General features: G+C 43.6%; 2 protein-coding genes across 4 annotated transcripts; one reads left to right on the forward strand and one right to left on the reverse strand.

Moving 5' to 3' along the window:
• The first annotated feature begins 63 nt into the window (after positions 1–63).
• ZC2HC1C (zinc finger C2HC-type containing 1C) lies at positions 64–6,733 on the forward strand. Of its 2 annotated transcripts, none has more exons than XM_075282301.1 (3): positions 64–1,428; positions 1,815–2,077; positions 6,649–6,733. In XM_075282301.1, the coding sequence occupies exons 1-2, from the start codon at positions 121–123 to the stop codon at positions 2,070–2,072; spliced, it is 1,566 nt and encodes a 521-aa protein (XP_075138402.1). In that variant the 5' UTR covers positions 64–120; the 3' UTR covers positions 2,073–2,077; positions 6,649–6,733. The 2 variants fall into 2 exon arrangements, with proteins under 2 accessions (XP_075138402.1, XP_075138403.1); XM_075282302.1 differs by having other exon boundaries at positions 1,818–2,077.
• On the reverse strand, positions 6,335–15,967 carry NEK9 (NIMA related kinase 9). Of its 2 annotated transcripts, none has more exons than XM_075282300.1 (23): positions 15,761–15,967; positions 15,116–15,293; positions 14,983–15,038; positions 14,836–14,906; positions 12,764–12,869; positions 12,547–12,678; positions 12,358–12,468; positions 12,182–12,246; positions 12,038–12,088; positions 11,769–11,961; positions 11,546–11,690; positions 11,262–11,462; positions 11,141–11,187; positions 10,914–11,069; positions 10,726–10,834; positions 10,479–10,640; positions 10,228–10,398; positions 10,090–10,149; positions 9,834–10,012; positions 9,466–9,600; positions 9,229–9,390; positions 9,097–9,147; positions 6,335–6,805 (listed from the first exon to the last, which is right to left on the reverse strand). In XM_075282300.1, the coding sequence occupies exons 1-23, from the start codon at positions 15,923–15,925 to the stop codon at positions 6,674–6,676; spliced, it is 2,838 nt and encodes a 945-aa protein (XP_075138401.1). In that variant the 5' UTR covers positions 15,926–15,967; the 3' UTR covers positions 6,335–6,673. The 2 variants fall into 2 exon arrangements, with proteins under 2 accessions (XP_075138401.1, XP_075138400.1); XM_075282299.1 differs by having other exon boundaries at positions 9,097–9,150.
• Between the last annotated feature and the right edge of the window lie 7,170 nt (positions 15,968–23,137).

Raw genomic sequence — 23,137 nt, forward strand, 5'->3', positions numbered from 1 at the left:
GTTGTCATTAGTGCGTGCGGCGGTTGGATCGTGTTCAGCTGGACCTGGGGTCCGATCTATTCCGTGCCCGTCTGCAAGTTCTCCTGCTATACAGGAGAGGAACTCTTATATCCCTTCAGCATGGCAAGACTTAAGATGGCTTCCTACACGTACAATGAGCACTTGAGTGAAAGTCAGCTGTCACCCGTCCTACAAGGACAACAAAGCCCACAAGTTCTCTCCAAATTAGAGATACTGAAAAATGAGTACCAAGAGAGAGTGCTGCGGGAGAAGGAGCAGAAGATGCTAAAGATGCTGACACAAAAACAAGAGCGCGTCTCTCACCGGATCAATGGCTACAAAGCCCTGCAACCTACAGAGGAGAAGGTGTGGGCCTCCAACTGGACTGTGACCAAAAGAACTGCAGGTGTGGACAGGGCACACCCACTCAAGCCTGTCTATCCCCTCCATGAATCCAAAGCCCACCGCTTTCCATCAGCCAGTACTGCTGGCATCAAGAATTCACTGCCTTATGTCCGCTCCAAGTCAGGACCAAGTCGCACTGAGCAGTGGAAAGAGCTGGAGAGAAATGAAATGAATCTGGAGGCTGAGATCCGCAGAAAAGAGGCATTACTTCGAGAGAAGCTGCGAAGAACAGAGGAAGAGCTTCGGCGCATCCAGAAGGAAAAGGAAGAGACAGAATGGGAAGAAAAGAGGGACCGAGAGGTGCAGAATGTTAAGATGAGGCCCAGAAGAACCAGACTAGTGGAAGAAGATAGTGTGAAGGCTGGGAAGGACAGGCTCCTCTCCATAGACCAATACTGTGTGAAGTCTACAAAGGACAGTACCCACTCAATAGACCAGTACAGGAGGGGTAGTGTGAAGGCCTTGAAGGACAGTCCACTCTCCATAGACCACTACAATGTGGGCAGTGTGAAGGTTGGGAAGCATAGTCCCCTTTCCACAGACCAGTTCAGCAGGGACAGAGTGAAAAATGGGAAGGACAGTCCATTCTCTATAGACAAGTACAGCAAAGGCATTGCAAAGAGGGAGAAGGACAATCCCATCTTCATAGACGAGGCCCATCAACAGTATGTTGGAGCCAGGGGAATAGCCCACCTTGACTTACAAGGGTCTTCTCTGACACATGTTGTAGACTCATTTCATGAGCTGAGACTAGAAGCTCCAGAAGTGCAGGATAATGGACGTCCATCATCTGAGTACTTAGATGATGAAAACACCATTAAGAGTCTGGGAGAGCATCTGGTCCCATGTCATCTGTGTGGACGAAGCTTTATGGAAAATCGTCTGCAGAAACACACCATGGTATGTCAGAAGATGCACAGCTCCAAAAGAAAGGTGTTTGACTCTTCCAAGGCCCGAGCCAAAGGAACAGATTTAGAGCAGTATCTTCACAAAAAAGGAATACAACCATCCACAGTCCCCCAGGTCAGTTAGTGTACATTTTTGTTTTTCTCTTAGCCTTTGACCTCCAGCAACTTCTTCTTAGCTACTTACTTCCCGACCTATCCCTTGTTGTAGTATCCTCTTACTTCTGCACTACTTCAGCCTTCTACCTCCTGCACCTTTCTGCCCACAGCCTCCTACTTACTGCACTTTCTTCTTCACTCAGCTAGTTTTCACCTGCATCCTCCTCTGTCCTTCCCTTAGCTCTTACCTACTGCACTTTCCTCTATCTTCCTCTCCGCTTACCTCCTGAATTCTCTTTCCTTATTTTAGTTTCTTATTTCCTTCTCCTTCTTATGTCCTTAGACTTTTTACTGTTCTTCTATTTAGGCTTTTCTTTTTATCTTCTTTATTTAATTTTTTTTTAGCAGGTGAAGACCAACTCTTGGCGTCAAAAGCATGAATCTTTCTTAAGGACAATTCGTCAGGCACGTGTTGTGCAGGATGTAGTTGCAAGAGGGGGAAGGATATCTGATTTGCCTCCTCCTCCCCCAGAGGAAAACCCAGATTACATTTCTTGTCCTCACTGCAGCCGACGCTTTGCTCCACGTGCAGCCGAACGACATATTCCCAAGTGTGAGACAATTAAAAGCAAGCCCCGCCCTCCACCATCCCGTCGCCGCTGACACAGGTAAAAGTTTTCCCATCTAAACATAAGTGAAGTATATGGCTTTCAGACTATAGTTGGAGCTTTTGTGTGAAATATATACACAGTCTATAGTGGGCTGGCCCAAACAAAGAGGGTCTCGCCCGGATTACTCACCAACGGGGAATCCTGTACAGAATTCCCCGTTAGTGAGAGATCGCTGCTTTCAGTTGTATTTGCAAATGTACATACAGTTGAAAGCTGTCAGTGTAGAGCTCTGCTCCGACGCAGGCGCGATGACGTAGATCAACAGTGCTTGTAGTCAGAAGGAGGTTGCCCGGCAGCTCTTCATGGGTAAGGTAGGATTCACACTACCGTTGGATTCCATTATGAAGGTGTCCATTTAAAAAAAAAAAAAAAACGGACACCTATCATAACAGACACAAATGGATAGTAACTGATGGCTATCAGTTACTGTCCGTTAGAGGGCGTTCACACTACCGTCATTGTCCGCTCCTAGTATCCGTTCAAAATCTCGCACAGACATTAGGAGCGGACACTAGCTGTGTCTGTGACACTTGTCATTCACTTAAATGGCGATCGGGTGCGTTCTATTGCACTCCGTGCCTGTCCTTCCCTGTCCGCTTGTAAAGATGTCCGACTTTTCAAGCGGACAGAAAAACCCGACATGTATGCAAGCATTGACCCTTTAGACATTCATCTGGGGGGATAGTGAGCATTTTGACTCCAAGTAATATGGCACAGCAGATGGTACAGAATGAGAATTGCAATTTTCAAACTGTATATATAATTTCAGTGCACAAAATAGTGTCCAGCATAGGTCACCAAAGACATAAACCCCATAAATTATAATGTGGGTTCTACTGGGCACAGCAGTTTCCTACATATGGCTGTTATGCGAAGCCTGGCCACACGGCAGTGCTCAGAAGGGAGGGACCACTGCTTAGACTACTGGAGCACAGACATAGCTGGAATGTTTTTCTGGTGCAGTCATGTATGCAGGACCCAGAGGTAGCAGTTCAGGTAAGACCCCCAAAGAAGTGATCCCATTTTAAAACTTCACCCCTTAACATATTCATCTATGGGTGTAGTGAGCATTTTAACCCCACAGGTGTTTTCTAAAGGTATTATGCAGCAACAGGTGCAGGGTGAGAATTGCAATTTTCAAATTGTATATGCCATTTCAGTGCCCAATATATTGTGTTCAGCATGTGTCACCGGTGACAGACTCCATAAATGTGGGTTCTCTACAATTCCTTATGTATGACTGCTATTTGATACTTGGGCACATGATAGAGCGTAGAAGGAAAAATAAGCGTCAGGGGGATAAGCTATGTACAATGCATCAAGGTAAATTAAACATCAAGGGATTATGCTAAATGTGAAAAACTTTCAGACAGACCCCTGGCTTGTCAGGACACGTATCACACTAGTATATAGTCTTGTTCCTTATCCCCCCCCCCTTTTGAAAAGACTCAGAACCTCTTTTGACTCTCTTCCTTTTTTGCAGTATGAGGAGCTTCTCCTGGAAAGCGTTGTCCTGGTACTATGCGTGTGGCCTCGCTTCCAGAAGTATTGAGTTTTCCCCCCCTTTCTCTAACACCGGGGTAGGGAACCTTCGGCTCTCCAGCTGCTGTGAAACTGCAACTCCCAGCATGCTCCATTCACTTCCATGGGAGTTCCAAGAACAGCAGAGCAAGTGTGCATGCTGGGAGTTGTAGTTTTGCAACAGCTGGAGAGCCGTACGTTCCCTACCCCTGCTCTAACAGGAGATTCTTGATAACCACCTCTTGAAACTCCAGGAAAGTTACCCTCTTGCCTGCCCATTGAAATAACACATACACATTGTACAGTACCGTCATATAATATGTCCAGTTTCTTATACCACACCCTTGATTTACACATAGCACTGTAGGGCTTCAGGACTTGCTCTGACAAGCCTACCCCCTTCCACATGTACCTAGTGTAGTCCAAGCTCCACATGGAAATAGACCCACATGGCAGCAGTCACACTTCTGTGATCGTCGCCATTATCCACGCGACTAATGGTGGCAATCTCTGTTCTGTGACAATTGGCAGAAGTCCCACGGCAGTTGGGATAGTCTGTTGTCTGGGACAGCAGACCATCCCAGCTTGTACACTCGATCAAAACGAAATGATGGTGGTCCCACTTTGGCAATTGCCACCATTAGTCTCCTTTTAGTTAGTGACTAATGGTGGTGATCACCAATGTGGTACTGCTACCATTTATCTTTTACAACCCAGCTGTGATGGACTGTTGTATCTCACTGCAGCCATCACAGCTATTTCAGGAGCAAAGAAGAGAGGAGGGCGCAGGGAAGCCGCACTGTAATAGCGCTGAGTGTTAACTATGTACTATTATGAGACAGTGGGAAGGATTAAAAGAGGTTGACCAGGACCTACCACAGTTCGACAGCAATAACGTATTCACAAAATAAGTTGGGGTCTGACACTCAGGCTCTGTGCCAACCTTTTCATATGCAAGGCATATAGCAGGAACCAGGTTTGCTTGTATCCAAGTGGATAGGAGCAGAGCTGCAGTGACTGGCACCGCCGGCACAGTGTACAAAAGCTTCAAAAGAATAGAAGCAGAGCTGTTTCAGCCGTTTAGAGCTGGCGGGCAAAATATCTGATCGGCGCAAGTTACTGGTGTCGCACCCCCACTGCTATAATACTGGTGACCTATCCTGTGGTAGGTCCTGATCAACCCCTTTAAGCTAATAGAGAAATAATAGGGTGCAGATGACTGTGGTACAATACTGGATGAGCTGTTGAGTATTTCACCCCTTATGTAAATCCATGAAGCTGGACCTAGATTATAGTGCCTGCATAATCTCCACAGTGAATTAGTAAAAAGCATGTATATTTCCCCAAGGAAATACATTTGTTATTTTACGCATAAAGATCTGCTCTTCAGTCACACAATATAAACAAGAAATTACTTTATAATAATGTATTAAAATTCACAGATCTGTGGCAAAACATCAAAATATATCATTACCTAACACCTAAAATTAGTATCTGGTGTACATCAGGATAGTAGCAGTGTTGTACCATGTAGGCAGGTTCATCACATAGGAGTTGTGACTGTCTACAACCTTTGTTAGACAGATGGCACAGCTTTGGATACGTTCAGGTCTCCTCTTCAGGCATTGTTTGGTGCAGATACTGTCATGTTAAAATATTCAGGGGGGGGGGGGGATGTATCATTAATCATCTCACACATTTTTCTATTTTATATCAAATCTTGCTGCACCATGCCCCTCTGGGACACAGTAGTATGTCTGGAACCTCATGCTCTGAACAGATGAGACAGAGATCAGTTGATAAGTGACAACAGAAGACATAATTTCACCAGCAGAACCTGGTACACATACAGTGGTGATCTGAAGTGAATATGAGACCATCTGTCAGAGGAAAGATGCTCATCAAGAAGTGACCCTTGTCACAATAATCGTCATCATCCCAGTAATTCCATCAAGGAACAGCAGAAGTAGAGAAACAAATCCTATAGAATTGCTGTAGGAGATGAGAACCACTTCCCTTTTCCCCCCCAAATACTGCATACCTGAGAACATTTTCCATCCAGTATGAAAGAGAGATATAGATAGTGGTAAGAAACACCTACTCTATGTTGTATCTGCAAAATGAGAGAATACTAGGGATTAGAGGCAAGGGGTCACTTGAAAGGAAATGGCAGATCGGTGTACAGTATGGAAGATGTTCACACTAACATCTTGCAAAACCATTGTTCTGATCAGTCATAGGATAAAAGCAACAGATCGAAAAGCCAAGACAATAACTGATGCATAGAGAGCACCCTCCGTCTGCAACCATCTCCGCTCACTTATATTTTAAAACCAAAACAAGAGCTTTCTTCCATCTTGTTTATTTTTTTTCCATGGGAAAAAAAAGCCTTCTCTTCTGTCTAAAACAATAAACATACAAGACAGAAGAAAGCTTTTTGTATTATTAGAGTAAATAGGGACAGGTGCAGTGAGTTGTCTACATCAGTCACTGTTGGCTTCTCAGTCTGTTGCTCATATCTTATGATGAATCATAACCACATGAATGACAGCAGTGCGAACCTATTATGCAGTTCTTGTTATGTGGTTTCTACTACCTCTCTTTATCTACTGTGTGACTGAGGAACAGATACTGATGGGTCCACACATGGGGGTACGTATGTTTTTACCCTACTGTACAAGCCATAGACCGCAGACTTGCAGCCTTTGGCATGATATCAGCAAAGACAGCAGCTCAGCTTCACACAGTGTTTTATTTCACATTTAGTGTGAGAAGGGCCTGGAAGCATGACTGAATACTGAAGTATTGCCAGGACAGTGTGTGGTGTTGTGCTTCTGCGCTGGCAGTGCCCACATTCACTTACATACAGCCTGTACATCTTTGGCAAAATTAAAAGGTGGCCGTGCAGAAAAACTGTCCAGTCTGGCAATAAAATACTCCCCTTCCTCCTCCATTCCCAGGGATCTACCAACTGCTCTTTATGACTTGAGGCACATAGGGGCGCTGTGCTCATATAAGGCACTAACAAGTCTTTCCATTCATGATAGGAACTGGATGCAGTCTTTAAAAAAATCACATGGGAGTCCCAGAAGCAGAGCGACATGGATCTGTCCCTAAGAAGCACCACGAACCCTCATCACTGTCTTCTCTGGAAGTCTCTGTGCTGCCAACAGCTGAAGTCGCGGCCTTCATACAGATCGCCACCTGTAGGGAAAGAGCAAAACTGAATGGTTAGTCTCACTAGCACTGGCAATTTCATGTGCAGCTTCTACTGATCACCATACTATACTGGGCCATGGCTACATGTATATCCCATTTAGCTTCAGCAGTAGATTTGGGGCTCATCAGAGGAAAACTGGATAATCTTGTTAGAGAAATTTGTTGGTTTTTTTTTTCTGCCTTTTGATGGGCTCCAATTCAAAATTCATAACTTTACCCAGTGATACAGAACACAGGCCAATCTTTACATGAGTTACTGCTGCATCAACAAGAAGTTATACCCCAGAACCCACTGCTCCTACTGTATATTTATAGTGTTATCTTTGTCTCTTAAAGGGAGCATCACAAATATATTTCTAAATAAAGCATAACTTGAAACCTGTTCTCTCTCATTTTTTTCTTTTCTAATTTGTTTACAGTACATGATTATGGGGTGGCCATTTTGCCAGAGCTGTTGTTAACATTCAGAAACATAGGCTACATCAGCATTATGGGCCACAGAAGACTATAGTTTGGCGATGACTCACTGGGTACATTTATTAATTTGGTCTAAAAGCAAAAGTGTCTGAGTTGCCAACAGCAACCAATCACATCTTTCATTTAAAAAATAAAGGTGGCATTGGAGATTAGTTGCTATTGGCAAGTATGACAGATTTGCATTTAGACCATTTTAATAAATCTGCCCCACTGATTTCTATGGAAGAATATTGTGGAGATGCGCTCTTCAGAGATTATTATACAGGGATGTTAGCTGCAAATATGACTGAGAAAAGATAGTGGAGGTAAGCTGTGACCAGCGCATATTATGAATAGCGGACAACATGTTATTTATACATAGGTGACGCCTCTCAGTGTTCCCCTCCAGATTAATAGGAGGTGACTACTGAAAAAATGTTTTGTGCAAAAGAGTAAGTTTCAGCCTATTAGACAATTCAGCGGCCATAGTAATAATTACAACACTTCAGACTGTTTTGCTAGCAAAGATGGAAAATATAAACAGGAGTTTAATATAGATGATCTATCCTTAAATAGATCATCGATATCAGGTTCACTGCCCAGCACTGCTGAAGATCCACAATTTAAAGAAGCCGCAACATCATGTTCACATGACCTATTTGCAGCTAAATCCAATTTTAACAATGACTTAAAAGGGATTGTTCTGTATCAGGAAATAAGTAATATTATTTGTAAAATGAAAAGTTACACAATTTTCCAACATATGTTCTGTATCAATTCCTCATGGTTTTCTAGATCTGTTTGCTGTTATTCATTCTGCTTACTTTCAGTGGATAGAAGTCAGTTATGATCATATGATGGACTCAGGAGAACAGCTCATTACCAGGCAGGTGTCTGATTACTGTGCTGTGACTGTAATAACATGTGCATGTGTGTCTATCACATGACCATGGATGGTACATCACATGACCATGGACTGATTTTTATCCACTGGACGTCAAGAATGAGAGCAAGCAGAGATCTAGAAAACTGTGAGGAATTGATAGAGCATATTGGAGAATTATATAAATTTTCATTATACAAATAACATTTATTTACAGAAACTGGACAGGTTCCTTCAACAAAAACTTGATTTACCAATATGTTATTTTTCTGACATATAGTATTATAAAAATAAGCAAGAGATTATTACAGGAGCATTTGGAGATATCTCTGGAGATCAGAGGTCTTCAAGGAACACCTCAACATTAGGTTGTCCCAACAGAATTTAATTTAGAGTACCATGTGGTAGTTCAGCAGCCATCCTGCCTAAACTGCAACATGAAAAGGTAAACCAGATCCTTGTACTTCTAGTCAATTCTGGATTGTATATGCATTTAATCCACAATACCTCCAGTTAGTACATGCACGTTTTGTGTGTAAAAGATGTTCATGCATGTACTTGGATTATATCTAAAACCATCCTGTCTCTCCTTCATTGAAGTACCAGATAGTCAGCTTTGCTTTGGCCAGAAATGGCTGATTATAGACCATATAAATATAGAGATCTTATCAACCACTGTTTAGACTGTATTCTGATAAGTGGCATAATATGAGTTTGATGTTCACCAATTCCCTATCGGCAAGGGAGACTTTGGCACCGCACCAATAGGGAATTTGCTCCCACCCATCCGAAAGAAGCTAAAGGGGCACTCATGCCCAAGGCGCTCTGAATTTCTATGTCATGTACCACCACTTGCATAAGGCATGACGTTTCTTAGTGGAGCAAATATGACATACGGTAGTTTAGTTGTTATATGCACATGGCAGAAGGGCATTACCTGTCTCTGCAGCACCTGGATGATCTCCCCTTGTTTATTAACCGCTTGACCCTGCTGGAATACAAACAGAACATTATATTTTCAGGATGGACTGGATAAGCTATGTGGCATTGCTCATAATTTTATACCTACCTGCACCGCTGCCTGCAACTTATCTTCAAGCTCCTGAACCAGCACAGTTAGCCGAGCATTTTCTCTGCGTAAATTCTCCTGTTCACTCATACAAGTGGCCACCAATCCCTGCAGTATTTTTACCTCGTCCTGCAGAGTGCTGCACACACACGTCTGTGGATCCTGGAAATATAAGGTTTACAATGCAGTTTCAGAACACATTCACAGTCCCCCTCCTTAGTCCCATCACTCTATTACCGGCAAGGCCATCACTGGAGTATCTGCTGAAGTCTTGTGCAGCTCATCTAATGGTGGAGACATGTCCTGCGAGAACTCCATACCTTGAAAGGAAGGTGTATCAGGCATTGGGATGAACTCTGCCTCTTCCAGCTCCTGAGAAAGGAAAACCACATAATATGGTCAAGTAAAGAGTAATGGACTCAAAAACAACAATTTATGCAGCTGAAAGATGCTCAGATCCAGAACATAGCCCTTTCGCTGGTGACTACTATATACAAGATGTTGCCAACTGGGAAGATCCTGAGGTTATAATGCTGGACAGTAAGCAAATGATTTATGGTCATTAATACACAACACAACAATCTGAGGCGACTCTGGTGTATTACCTGTCTCAGCCAGCTGGGGCATGCACTACTCTCCATGTTTCCAGTGGTGTTAAATGGACTTGTCTCTGGCTCTGCCTCCATAGTCCCACGGAAACCATCACTGGGCTCAGAAGATATGGATTCAGCGGCACTGTCTCCCTCACCTCCTGCAGAGCCTCGTGAAGAACAGCTCTGTGCAACTGAGTGAAAAAGATTCAGCTCTACAGATCTCCTCAGAAGAGTAATAACCCCCCACCCCCACACAATGAAAGCTTACGTGTTCCAATGGAGAGACCACTGCTGTTTGAGCGAATTGTTTTTGAGTTCAGGACTTTCTCTGTTAAAAATATAACGTATGAGAGAAATGTAACTACGACCTGACATACTGGAAAACTGCTACGAGAGGACAACTCACCCACAATAAGGATAGTGTGCCAGCCACGGCAAGAAAGATCAGTTACGTGATGCAAGGAGCCAAAAATTGGACGTGGCCAAGAGGTACATATGTCAGATCCTTGAGGCCGCTCATTTGGTGTCATAGCAAGACGGCCATTTCCCCCATTTCCCCAAGCAAAGATGTGATTATCTGAAGGAAAAGCATACATATTATGGTGAGGTGTATTATTCACCCTGTACCATTCTCCTTTTCACTGCCCATTCACTCACCATCAGTAGCTGCAATGGTGAACTCATCCCCACAGGACACTCGAATTACTTGCTTTCCACCAAGAGGTCCACCCAGGAGATTGACACCTAGATGCTTCCTATAGTCTCCCACACCTAACTGACCACACTTGTTTGACCCAAATGTCAAAAGACGGCCACGCTCTAAATAAATTTAAAAAACAAAGCAAGAATGAGAAAACAGATAATATAGAAGGACGATGGTGTATAAATTGTTTCCACTCCTCACCATCAATGGCAGCTGTGTGTGTCTTTCCAGGCGAGATGCTACGCACTTTATAAAAGGAGAGTTGTTTGGCGAGAGTCAGTGAAGTGGTGTAAAGAACTTCATGATGAGCCTAAATAGAGTGTGAATCAATTCAACACAAAGAAGCAGAAAAGCTGCTGTGTACAACCAGAAGGTCTTTGCCCACTCACCTCATGGTTAATGATACCCGCAGTGCATTGATTTAAACCCAGCTTGTTGTGTTCATTCAAACCACAGGCAAGAACTTTACCAGACTGAGTAAGCAGGAAACTGCCATCCGAGCCACAGCTAACACTCACGATGCACAGACCACGTTGCACCTCCACCTGACAACAGAAAATCATGTAACAGCACATCTTACAAGCAAAACAAGAAAGAGGGGAGTAAAGATAATCACCTTTTGGGGTGTGGAGACATCATCCTCCGAGTCCAGGCCCAAGCGTCCTGCACAGAGAAAACTCAGGTCAGCCACATACTTAAATCATCAGGGTGAAGTGTATGCAATACAGCACACGTACCATACTCTCCACAGCCCCACGAGTAAACACACTTGCTGCGAGTCAGAACCATGACGTGACTGTCACCACATGACACCTGTTCAATAGGTTCATTTAGGAAGAAATCCACCAGAATAGGCTCTAGTACTTCAGAGCCCAAGTTCTGTCCCACTCCTAGACAGCCGTAGTAATCTGACCCAAAGGAGTAGAGTTGACCTTCATCTGCATAACAAGAAGTAAAATCTATTAGCACTGTGGTGCAAAAAGATGTATTACTAGGTACTATTCTCCTGGTCTCCACTCACCAGTAATACATACGGTGAAATCCCCACCACAGCTGACTTGTTGCACAGATTTGCCTTGAAGCTTTTCCACATGTTTTGGTTGACGATATGAGGCGCGGTCCCCATGTCCCAATTGCCCATGCAGCTTTGAACCTCCCTGCATATTCTGGGAGGGAAGAAATATTCCAGCATCATACACAAGCAAACTTTGCAGCTTTTGCACTTTTTCTTTTTAGACACTCACCACCCAAGTGTACAGCTCCTTCTCCACGGTTACCACTGCAAAATGAGCGTCTCCAGCACAGACCTGCCGTGCACGGCACCCCCCCTTAAACACATCCAACTTCTGTGGAGTGGATTTTCCACCACCCCACACATAAACTTCACTGCTTCGAGACGTCACCACTGCAACAGGGGCCTCATTGACAGTGCCTGGCCTTTGTAAAAACATGATAAACAATAAGTGCAAGGACAAAGGTTTGGGCGACACATTGTGCACAATCTTCTGCTTACCTGGGTCTCTTGTTAGATTTATTGAGTAGACAGACTTGTTCTTCCATATCTCTGTAGGAGAATCAAAAGAAAATCTCATCAACATGTACTTACTATCTCTGCACTAAAAAGGCCCTCATCTCTGAAGTGCACTGCTGTAGCTACCTGCGACGACGACATAGCAGTGGGCGGTCAAGGAGCTCATCTGCACTAGGCCTCTTTTCTGGGTCCTAAAACAAAAGCCAAAACAACAGGTAGAAGACTAATCTTGACCTCAAGAGTATCAAGTGCGCACTGCAGTTCAGAGACCTACACATTGGTATCTAAGCGTGCACAATCACCTGTTGCAGACACAGCCGCACTGTATCTATCAGCTCCTGTGAATACACACTGTTATCCAGTTCCACGGCCCAGTTTCCTTGCACAATCTTCACACAGAGGTTGAGCGGATTCTGGGGGCAAAGGAAACAGTCAGTTGGCAAATTCTACTCAAATAAACAAGGACAGACAGAAGAATCATGGGCACTCACCGTGGCATCAAATGTGCGGGTCAGAGTCAGCAACTCGTACAGCACACAGCCCACAGCCCAGATGTCAGACTTGAAGCTGTATTTCACTCCCTGGCATAGCTCTGGAGACATGTAGTAGAGGGTGCCAACACACTAGAACAAAACACAAGAAAATGTGTGTAATTGAGTAAAGAGTGAGCTTCCTGGTCACACAGTAGTAAACATATCCACAGCTCACCGTCTCAGCCATTGAGAATTCAGAGTTCAGCTGTTTGGCTAGTCCATAATCCCCCAGCTTAATCAGGTTTGCTTTAGTGAGGAAGATGTTTAATGTCTTAATGTCTCTGCAGGAAAAAGTGACCCCCGGTTAGATTCACCTTCCCATTGCTGTCTTCATAGTGACAATCAGTTAGCGCCACCTTTCTCTCTTATATTTTCTGTTATTTCTAACATGCTTGGTGTTTATAGCCCCTTTTCCATTGCATGATTCTGGGAATGCCTCATCTTTGGCTGCTGTTGTCATTTCTCCTCTTGAAAAAAAACATAACTGCAAAGTATCTGATACAAAGTACTATTTTAGTTCCTGCTATAGGCTAGGTACAAATTCACAGACAAATAACTTCTAGAAGAAAAAAAATATATAAAACTTCACTTTTAATTTTTATTTGTTAAAAACTCACAAAAAGTGAAACAGTAAAATAATGGATCACTGTTTCGTTAACCATTTGTTAGAAAAGAGGTATCATATACCCAATGAGATGAAAGACAGGGTGTTGACATATAATGAATATAGTAAAGTAGCTATATCTGCTGGGAATACAAGGTAGATTTTGCTGATATAGGATAAATAAGTATCCCTAGAATACTAGCACTGATAACGGCAGTCACATGCGGTCACTCTGGAACACAACAGAGAAATTCAGTCCTATATATGTTACTTGCCCCTGATGATTCTTGATGTGAAGAAACGCAGCGTTGGGCAGACAGTATAGGGTGTTGATATAGGAGTTAGCTTCATGTCTATCAAAGCTATACTGATAGCATACAGGTCAGCTCGGCTCATAAGGTTCTTCCACAGTCTGCCAGATCCCGTTGGCGTGGCATTAGGCCAGTAACCTCGGGGGAGGCAGGCGCTGGAGAGCCTTTATTACCATCCACACTGAACACAGCACTGTTGATACCTGGCTATCAGTTTATCTGGCATGTGTTTATTACAAATCAAAGCGAGTGAGGTTACTAGTATTCTAGGGATACTTATTTATCCTATATCAGCAAAATCTACCTTGTATTCCCAGCAGATATAGCTACTTTACTATATTCATTATATGTCAACACCCTGTCTTTCATCTCATTGGGTATATGATACCTCTTTTCTAACAAATGGTGACCGAAACAGTGATCCATTATTTTACTGTTTCAATTTTTGTGAGTTTTTAACAAATAAAAATTAAAAGTGAAGTTTTATATATTTTTTTTTTCTTCTAGAAGTTATTTGTCAGTGAATTGGTTTTGTATCTAGAAGTATTAGCATCCTTGGAACTCAGTGAAGTATAGGCTAGGTACCCAGCAAAACCAAAGGGATACAGAAGGTCATGTGTCCAAACATTGCTCAGCCGATCAATCGTTATTATGGTCATGCCGGAAAAAATAAGCATCCTGCTCGAGACTCCCTGCACATTAGGTCCATTCCTGTGGACCTAACCAAGGGCGGAAAATGAAGAGGAATCAGAGGCATGTTCATGTTCACCTCAAATTCCTCTTCTCATTTTCCGAAATATGAAAGTAACATTACTGTGCATGTATCCTTACTCTCCCTTCACCATTTCCACAGTGACCACCTATAAGCTTCATTCTCCCCTTATCTGCACAGTGACGGCCAATAAACTCCATTCTCTCCATTTCTGCACAGTGGCGGACCATAAACTCCATTCTCCCCTTATTTGTATAGTGATGGCCTATAAGCTCCATTCTCCCCTTTTCTGCACAGTGGCGGACCATAAACTCCATTCTCCCCTTATTTGTATAGTGATGGCCTATAAGCTCCATTCTCCCCTTATCTGCACATTGATGGCCTATAAGCTCCATTCTCCTCTTTTCTGCATAGTGCCAGCCTATAAGTTCCAGTCTCCCCTTTTCTGCACAGTGCCGGCCTATAAGCTCCATTCTCCCCTTATCTGCACATTGATGGCCTATAAGCTCCATTTTCCCCGTCTCTGCACAGTGACTACCTGTTCTCTTCACCATGTTAGAATTATGTCCACAATATTGCCTGTTAGCTCTACCCAGCCAGAGCAGTTAGTCAGTACTCACCGATGCAGGATCCCAGCTCGGTGGATGCAGCTGACAGCAGACACAATTTGGAACAGATACCAGATAACCATCTGTAGGAAGAGGCGGAGCCATGACAAAACAAATACAGCACATTTATTAAATCCCACCCCCACAGAACCTTCTCACCTCCTCCGGAAACAGCTGCTCCTTCTGACGGACAATCTTGTCAAACAGATTCCCACCTGTGGAGATGGAAGCTGATGTCAGAGTAGCCATGTGGCTCCTGAGAGGACACAGGACAGCAGAGAGCCCAGCTCACCATTACAGTACTCCAGCTCGATCAGCAGCGTGTTACTGTCCAGGAAGTGGTTGTAATAAGCGATAATGTTATCATGCTGCAGGAGGGACAGGATGACAATCTCATTCAGAGCATCTCGACGTTCCTTCTCTGAAAGCCGTGCTAGGCCCACCTCCTTCCATACCACCAGAGAGTCATCCTATGGGAACGATGGGGTCAGAAACACACGCATAAGGGGTTACATAGCAATGAGGTGGAGCAGGAGCTACAGATGAGGCAGTAAGAACATGATCTAGATGGGTTGTATCATATAGAAATGTTGGGTTATGTATTGTAGAGGTGGGTGAGGACTCTTATCCTACCATGGTGAATGGGTAATACTTATAGATGGGGAGATAAAATGAGGATGGGGCACATGATAAGAGTTTGGGAAGGGGTATATAGTATAAGTGTAGGGAACCAGGCACACTATCGATGCGAGGGAGACGTTACCTATATACTATAGTTGTGGGATGATATACTATACATGCAGGGGATGTTACATACCACGTATATTGGGTTATGTACTATAGGTGTATTGCAGGATGCTACTTTCTCGCCATATCAGGCTGTACCTCATAGAATAACTTTATTAAATACAATTGTCCCTCCTTTCCCCACCCGCACCTCGGTCCTCCGGTAAAGTGTGGCCTCGCCGTAAGCCCCATGTCCGAGCACCCGGATGGGGATGTAGTGCAGCTCCTCCTGCTCTGCCCCGCAGCTCCGCACTGAGTCCCCATAGTCAGAGTTAATAGAGTCGCAGTGCCGGTCGTACCGGCTGAGGGCGGACATGGCGGAATTAGCGGCCACTGCCAGCCGCCATATTGGTCAAACCTGACCCGGAACAACAGAACCCCCGGGGTAGAGGCGCGGCACCGGGGAGTGGGTCATGTGACTGCAGCGCTAGGCGCCATGCCTGTTCGGGGCAGGTTCCCTTCTTCTAAATCCATAAGACAGGAGAGTGATAGATGCTACCCAGACACCCTCATGGTCACAGCCAGGGAACTCACAGTCATACAATGATGTAACCTGACCAGGAAAGCTCAGAGACTGACAGACAATGTAACTCAAATAGGTCACCAAAATCTGCTCAGTACGCTGCACCGAGAGTAAGGGGCTTATGTGGCTCAGTGGCCGGTACTAGACGGCAGGGCCGCTGTAAGACAAAGTGTGGCCCTTGGCAAAATTTAAATCTGGGCCCAAAAGCCTGACGTAACAATAACACCATTATATTAAGGCAATTCAGAAGTCAAATGTATGTGTAGAGTTATGCTATAATACTGCTATACTGAAAACTATTATTATCGCTATACAGACAACTACTGAACAAAAACCCATGATTAGAGATGAGCGAGAAGTCAAATATTTGAGATTTGTTTCGAGTAGAGCCTCAATATTTGACTACTTCATCGAATATCGAATCCCATTATAGTCTATGGGGAAAAAAATGCTCGTTTCAGGGGAAACCACTATTCGACTAAAGGAGAGTCACCAAGTCCACGAGTAGCAGGAGGAGAGTGTTTCCAATGCAATGACGTCGGTCTCCTTGGTTGAAAACAATAAGGAGTAACTATTATAAATCACCCCTCTATAAATAATAGTTCCCCTGGCTTTATTATTATTAATAATTCCTTCTTATAAATACCCCCCTATAAATAAGTAAGAACTATTAATAATAAACAAGCAGACGTTTGAAAAATCCAGCATTAAAAGAAGGGAACCACAAAAGGATAAAACTTAGCCTTTAATTATTCCATAAAAAATGTTATAAAATGAAAACATTGATCAGTGGATTCAAATAGACGATCCAATGATCGAGGTTTGTTCTATAACATTTTTATGGAATAAAAATTATCATTTCCTGGGTCCCTTCTTTTAATGCTGGATTTTTCAAACGTCTGCTTGTTTATTATTAATAGTTCTTATTAATAGGGGGGTATTTATACCATAAGAAGGAACTAAAAAAATAATAAAGCCAGGGGAACTATTATTTATAGAGGGGTGATTTATGATAGTTTCTCTTTATAAATAATAATAATAGTTGTACAGCGCTGCGGAATATGTTGGTGCTATATAAATAAAATTTATTATTATTATTATTATAATAATAGTTCTTTTCTTTCACATAAATAATCCGCGCCGTTCTACAGAAAAGTTCCCCCATAACAATAATAACAGCACCAATAATAGTTCTTCCTAATTTATATGGGGGTATTTAAAAGGGAGAACTATTATTTATAAGGGGGGCTATATATAATAGTTTTACGTTTCATTAAGTGAGTGGAGCAGCTGGAGTCTGCTAGCTTGGCGCAGGTTGAGTGATACAATGATGTCACTGCACCACCTGCGCAGTGATGTCTGTGTCACTATCAGTTTTCTATGGCAGAGAATGGACTTTACAGCTCCCTGCTTTTGTCACAGATTTCAATCCACATGCTGATATAGTTGTAAGCGGAGCCCCTGATCTGAATCATCAGTCTAAAAGCTTGGTGATCTGAATCCAGGGGGTCCCTGTGAAGATGGTGGCCCTGGGCAACTGCCTAGTTCGCAGCCCCCTAACACCAGCCCTGCTAGGCAAAGGAGGTCACTTTAGAGACTCAGTGCAACTAATTTGAGAAGAGACGTGCATCTTGTCATATACACACTACGTGGACAATGGGATTATGAAGACTGGTGTTGATAAATCTTCTCCAGGGTCCTGCTCTTTGTCAGGTGGATAGGCTCACCTAGAAGGCTCAGTTTCTTTTGCATCAGTCTTTGTAAACCAAAACCAAGAGTGGAAACTACATGGAGATAAGATATAAAAGCAAAACGTACACATGTTCTGTACATTCAAGCTGCTCCTTGTTTTGGTTTATAAACACTAATGCACACAGATGATGTGTGAATTAAGCCTAACTGGGAGAATGGGGTCACTGCTCAGGGTCATTTCACACTAACAACTTCTGTGTATCTTGTGAAAAAAACGTCACTCAGACAATATAGCAATTTTTTTTTCTTTTTTTCTTTACTCACCTCTGCCATTCAACTCTATGGTGCTGTGTGCTGTCCATTTTTGACAAATACATTGCTAGGTTATGCTGAGAAATAAAGAAAACTGCATACATTTTCTCTTGGGTATTTTTTGCAGATGCCTGGCAGATTCAGTGGAGCAGATTTATGAAAACTGTCTATGTTGCCCAGTGAGCTGTGGAGTTGGGTGAAGGTTGAAACTAGGACTACAACAACCCCGAAACAGCTGTCTGCAGATGAGATTCCCCTTCTTTTGGAAAAGTTATTCTGGTTTGGGTATTATTTCCAGATTATGCCCTGAGGTTTCTTTCAAGACGAGGCATTATTTAAAGGGAGCTACCCTTCAAAAGGTGGCGCTAGAGGCAAGTTGATCTTTTTCACCAATTAGGTGAGTTTGCATATTCCTTGCCCAGTATGAACATTACTATTATAAACTTGATAAAGGAACCATATCTTCTGAAACGCATTGTGTAATAGTTGTATAATGAAGAACAAAGTCTAAATAATTGGGCAAAGCGTGGTTCCATTCCTCCTGTTTGGAACAACTCCATCTGTTCCTTGCATTAGGCAAGGATCTTTACTTAATGGGGTTGTCCAGGCTAAAATTTTATTTTTTAATTAGACCAGGGGAGGTGAAAAAAAACAAACAAACATGCTCTCCTGACCCCAGTGCTTGGGTCCTCCCAGAGTGGTTTGATCCTGCAGCTCCATTGTTTTCTTCCATGGAAGTCCCTGCCTCATGTGACCACTGAGGCCAGTCAGTGGCCTTGGTGGAAGGGACCTGGGATGTCACAGCCAGAACTTTCGCAAAAGAAGACAGCCAAGCAGAAGGACTGGACTGTGCTGGAAGGACATCGAGGACAGGTGAGTATGTTTTTTTATGTTATTTTGTTCACCTGCCCCGGCCTAATTAAAAAATACAATGTACAGTCTGTGTATTGGACGCACTTCTGTGGCCCCTTTCATTTAATGAATAAGTGTTGTGGAAGCACAGCTGCAAAACTGGAAAGGAAAAGGACCTCTCCTGAGATTTGACCTCTCCTGGCCTGGACTGTCAGCCTGCGCCCTGAACTGTGTAATACACAGTCATGTGCCTACAGAAATTAATCAGACAGTGAATAAGGGGATTTAGCCTGCACAACCTCTTTAATATACTGTATTTACAATTCTGTCTCCAGCTACCTTATAATCATGTTACAGGAGGATTTTAGAGGATGTGACCCTATCCTGTGTCTCATGCCCCATTAGAGCAGCAAGCAGGAGAAGGCCACATGATCAGCAGACGCATCATCCTGCTATTAACCTATCCTCTTAAGCTCCTCCAGTCATGTGACCATGGGGGAGAACAGGTTGTTGGAGCCAGAACTTTAAATATAGTATATTAGGAAACAATCTTGTGTAATAGTGAAATAGATATTCATGATAGCCATGCTACAAACTGAACAGCCGCACCTCAGACTGTCCATTCTCATCTTTTGAACCTGTTACAGAAGAGGAAGTCCCCCAGCTACTTTCTTCATCTCGCCCCACAACCTGCAGTAGTGACCCCTTCCCCTCACACCTTCTCCAATCTCTGTCCCCTGCTGTCACTACTTACCTTACTAAAATATTTAACCTCTCTCTCTCTTCTGGAATCTTCCCATCCTCCTTCAAGCATGCTGTTATAACCCCGCTACTGAAAAAACCCTCCCTGGACCCATCCTGTGCTGCTAACTATCGACCCGTCTCTAACCTCCCCTTCATCTCTAAACTTTTGGAACGCCTGGTTTATTCTCGGTTAATCCGTTATCTCTCTGCTAACTCTCTGCTTGACCCCTTACAATCTGGTTTCCGCGCTCTGCACTCTACTGAAACAGCTCTCACAAAAGTCTCCAATGATCTACTAAATGCTAAATCCAATGGTGACTTCTCTCTTCTTATTCTTCTGGACCTCTCTGCAGCTTTTGACACTGTTGACCATCAACTTCTCCTCACTATGCTCCGCTCAGTCGGCCTCATGGACACTGCGCTCTCCTGGTTCTCCTCTTATCTCTCAGACCGCACTTTCAGTGTATCATTTGCGGGCTCTGTTTCCTCCCCTCTTTCCCTTGCTGTTGGGGTTCCTCAGGGCTCGGTCCTCGCCCCCCTGCTCTTTTCTCTCTACACAGCCCCCATTGGACAAACCATCGCCAGATTTGGCTTCAGGTACCATCTTTATGCTGATGACACCCAATTATACACATCTTCCCGTGACATCACCCCTGCACTCATACAGAACACCAGTGACTGTCTCTCTGCTGTCTCTAATATCATGTCCTTGCTCTATCTGAAACTAAATCTCTCTAAGACTGAACTACTACTGTTTCCACCATCTAACAGATCTGTCCCTGATATATCCATTGCAGTCTCAGGCCTTACTATAACTCCTAGGCAGCATGCCTGCTGCCTCGGGGTCATATTTGACGCAGACCTTTCCTTCACCCCTCATATTGAATCACTCGCACGTTCATGTCACCTCCACCTCAAAAACATCTCCAGAATACGTCCTTTCCTTACCAGAGATACACTAAAGACACTTATTGTCTCTCTGATTCATTCTCGCCTTGACTACTGTAACTCCTTACTAATCGGTCTTCCCCTCACTAAACTCTCCCCTCTACAATCTATTCTGAATGCAGCGGCCAGGCTCATCTATCAGGCTAGACGCTACAGCGATGCCTCTGGTCTGTGCCAGTCACTACATTGGCTGCCTATTCATTATAGAATAAAATATAAAGTTATTACTCTCATCCACAAGGCTCTCCATAATGCCGCACCTCCCTACATTTCTTCCCTCATCTCTGTCTACCGCCCAACCTGTGCTCTCCGCTCACTCAATGATCTAACACTTACATCCTCTATTATCAGAACCTCCCACGCTCGTATACAAGACTTCTCCCGAGCTGCACCACTTCTCTGGAATGCTCTACCCCGGACAATCAGATTAACTCCCAACTTCTACAGTTTCAAACGTAAACTAAAGACACATCTTTTCAGACAAGCCTATCACAATTCCTAATGCTAACCCTTCCGTTCTTGATGCCTTTTCAGCCTAACATAATTGTCCAAGCTCTATCCACATGTTAAAGGACACGACTAGTGACGGCTCACAAAGTTTTGTTTGTGTAATGACTGTAACCTCTATTACAAAATTGTCTGAACACTGTATAAGCAATGCCGCCCCTGCTACCTCTTGTGTCACCCCCTCTACCTCATAGATTGTAAGCTCTTTTGAGCAGGGCCCTCAGTCCCATTGTGTGAAATGACGTTCTTTGTTATGTATGTCTGTATCTGAACCCTATAAATTGTACAGTGCTGCGGAATATGTTGGCGCTATATAAATAAAATGTATATATATATATAAAGTGAATACATAGCTGTTTTGCAGTGAATTCTAAAGATAGTGAGGATCAGAAATACCACAAACCACTGATTTAGGTGATCTTAATTTAAAAAAAAATTAAGCAAGCAAATAAAAATGGTAACCAAGAACCAAAACTTACACCACATTCACGCCTGAGGGAACCCAAAGCCATGCTAGCTGGCACCCCAAGGTATACAGGTAACTCAAAGATAATAGGAAACCAAGCAGATGTCTAGAGTCAAATGGTTTAGCTGGCATAGGATACACTAAACATTGTTCCAGCCCCACTTCTTATTGTACAGAACGTTCCAGAAGCTGCACTGATCAGGGATGTCTGATCAGGGCTGATGTCAGCACCCGGCATACCCGCGCAATTGCTAGGGCCCCAAGCTCCTGAGGGGCCCACTTGGCTGCCAGTTGCTGACTGCGGCTTCTGCTGTTTGCTTGTTTGTTTTTTTTTTAAATAGGCCGGAATAACTCCAGCAGGTAACGGGCCCTATTTAGTTTCTGAACCTCGCCCCTGGTTGCAGCCGCCTCTGCTTCCACTACAGCTCTCCAGGGGGCCCGGGCCTTCCCATATCAGATCGTAACTCCTTACTAATCGGTCTTCCCCTCACTAAACTCTCCCCTCTACAATCTATTCTGAATGCAGCGGCCAGGCTCATCTATCAGGCTAGATGCTACAGCGATGCCTCGGGTCTGTGCCAGTCGCTACATTGGCTGCCTATTCATTATAGAATAAAATATAAAGTTATCACCCTCATCCACAAGGCTCTCCATAATGCTGCACCTCCCTACATTTCCTCCCTCATCTCTGTCTACCGCCCAACCCGTGCTCTCCGTTCACTCAATGACCTAACACTTACATCCTCTATTATCAGAACCTCCCATGCTCGTATACAAGACTTCTCCCGAGCTGCACCACTTCTCTGGAATGCTCTACCCCGGACAATCAGATTAACTCCCAATTTCTACAGTTTCAAATGCAAACTAAATACACATCTTTTCAGACAGGCCTATCACAATTCCTAATGTAAACCCTTCCGTACTATAATTAGAATCCCCAGAATTTAACCTTCCTCTGTCCCCACTCCCACATTACCCCACATGATATGATGTCTTTTCAGGCTAACTTTATTTGTCCAAACTCCATCCACATGTCACAGGACACTACTAGTGATGACTCATAAGGTTTTGTTTGTGTAATGACAGTCACCTCTATTACAAAATTGTCTGACCACTGTATAAGCAATGCCGCCCCTGCTACCTCTTGTGTCACCACCATTACCTCGTAGCGAGCAGGGCCCTCAGTCCCATTGTGTGAAATGACGTTCTTTGTTATGTATCTATCTGTATTTGAACCCTACAAATTGTACAGCGCTGCGGAATATGTTGGCGCTATATAAATAAAATTTATTATTATTTATTATTATATCAGATCGCGACATGATATGGAACGCAGAATGCCCCCTGGAGTTTTACCTGGCGGTTCCATTCTTACTGTATTTCGAATTGAAACTGCCATGGGAGTATAATGATCGGAAGCCCCATGGAGGTGAGAAAATATAAACAACAGATGTACTTGCCTCTTCTAGGTGTTCCTTCTCGCC

This window comes from Leptodactylus fuscus, chromosome 7, assembly GCF_031893055.1.
Source record: "Leptodactylus fuscus isolate aLepFus1 chromosome 7, aLepFus1.hap2, whole genome shotgun sequence".
Taxonomy (NCBI): Eukaryota; Metazoa; Chordata; class Amphibia; order Anura; family Leptodactylidae; genus Leptodactylus; species Leptodactylus fuscus.

Excerpts from the sequence above, each read along its gene's own strand:
- ZC2HC1C (XM_075282301.1), top strand. The coding sequence starts at position 121 with ATGGCAAGACTTAAGATGGCTTCCTACACGTACAATGAGCACTTGAGT. Across the intron at positions 1,429-1,814 it reads AACCATCCACAGTCCCCCAG|CAGGTGAAGACCAACTCTTG; the intron begins GTCAGTTAGTGT and ends ATTTTTTTTTAG.
- NEK9 (XM_075282299.1), bottom strand. The coding sequence starts at position 15,925 with ATGTCCGCCCTCAGCCGGTACGACCGGCACTGCGACTCTATTAACTCT. Across the intron at positions 12,870-14,835 it reads CGAGCTGGGATCCTGCATCG|AGACATTAAGACATTAAACA; the intron begins GTGAGTACTGAC and ends TTTTTCCTGCAG. Across the intron at positions 12,469-12,546 it reads CCCGCACATTTGATGCCACG|AATCCGCTCAACCTCTGTGT; the intron begins GTGAGTGCCCAT and ends CTTTGCCCCCAG.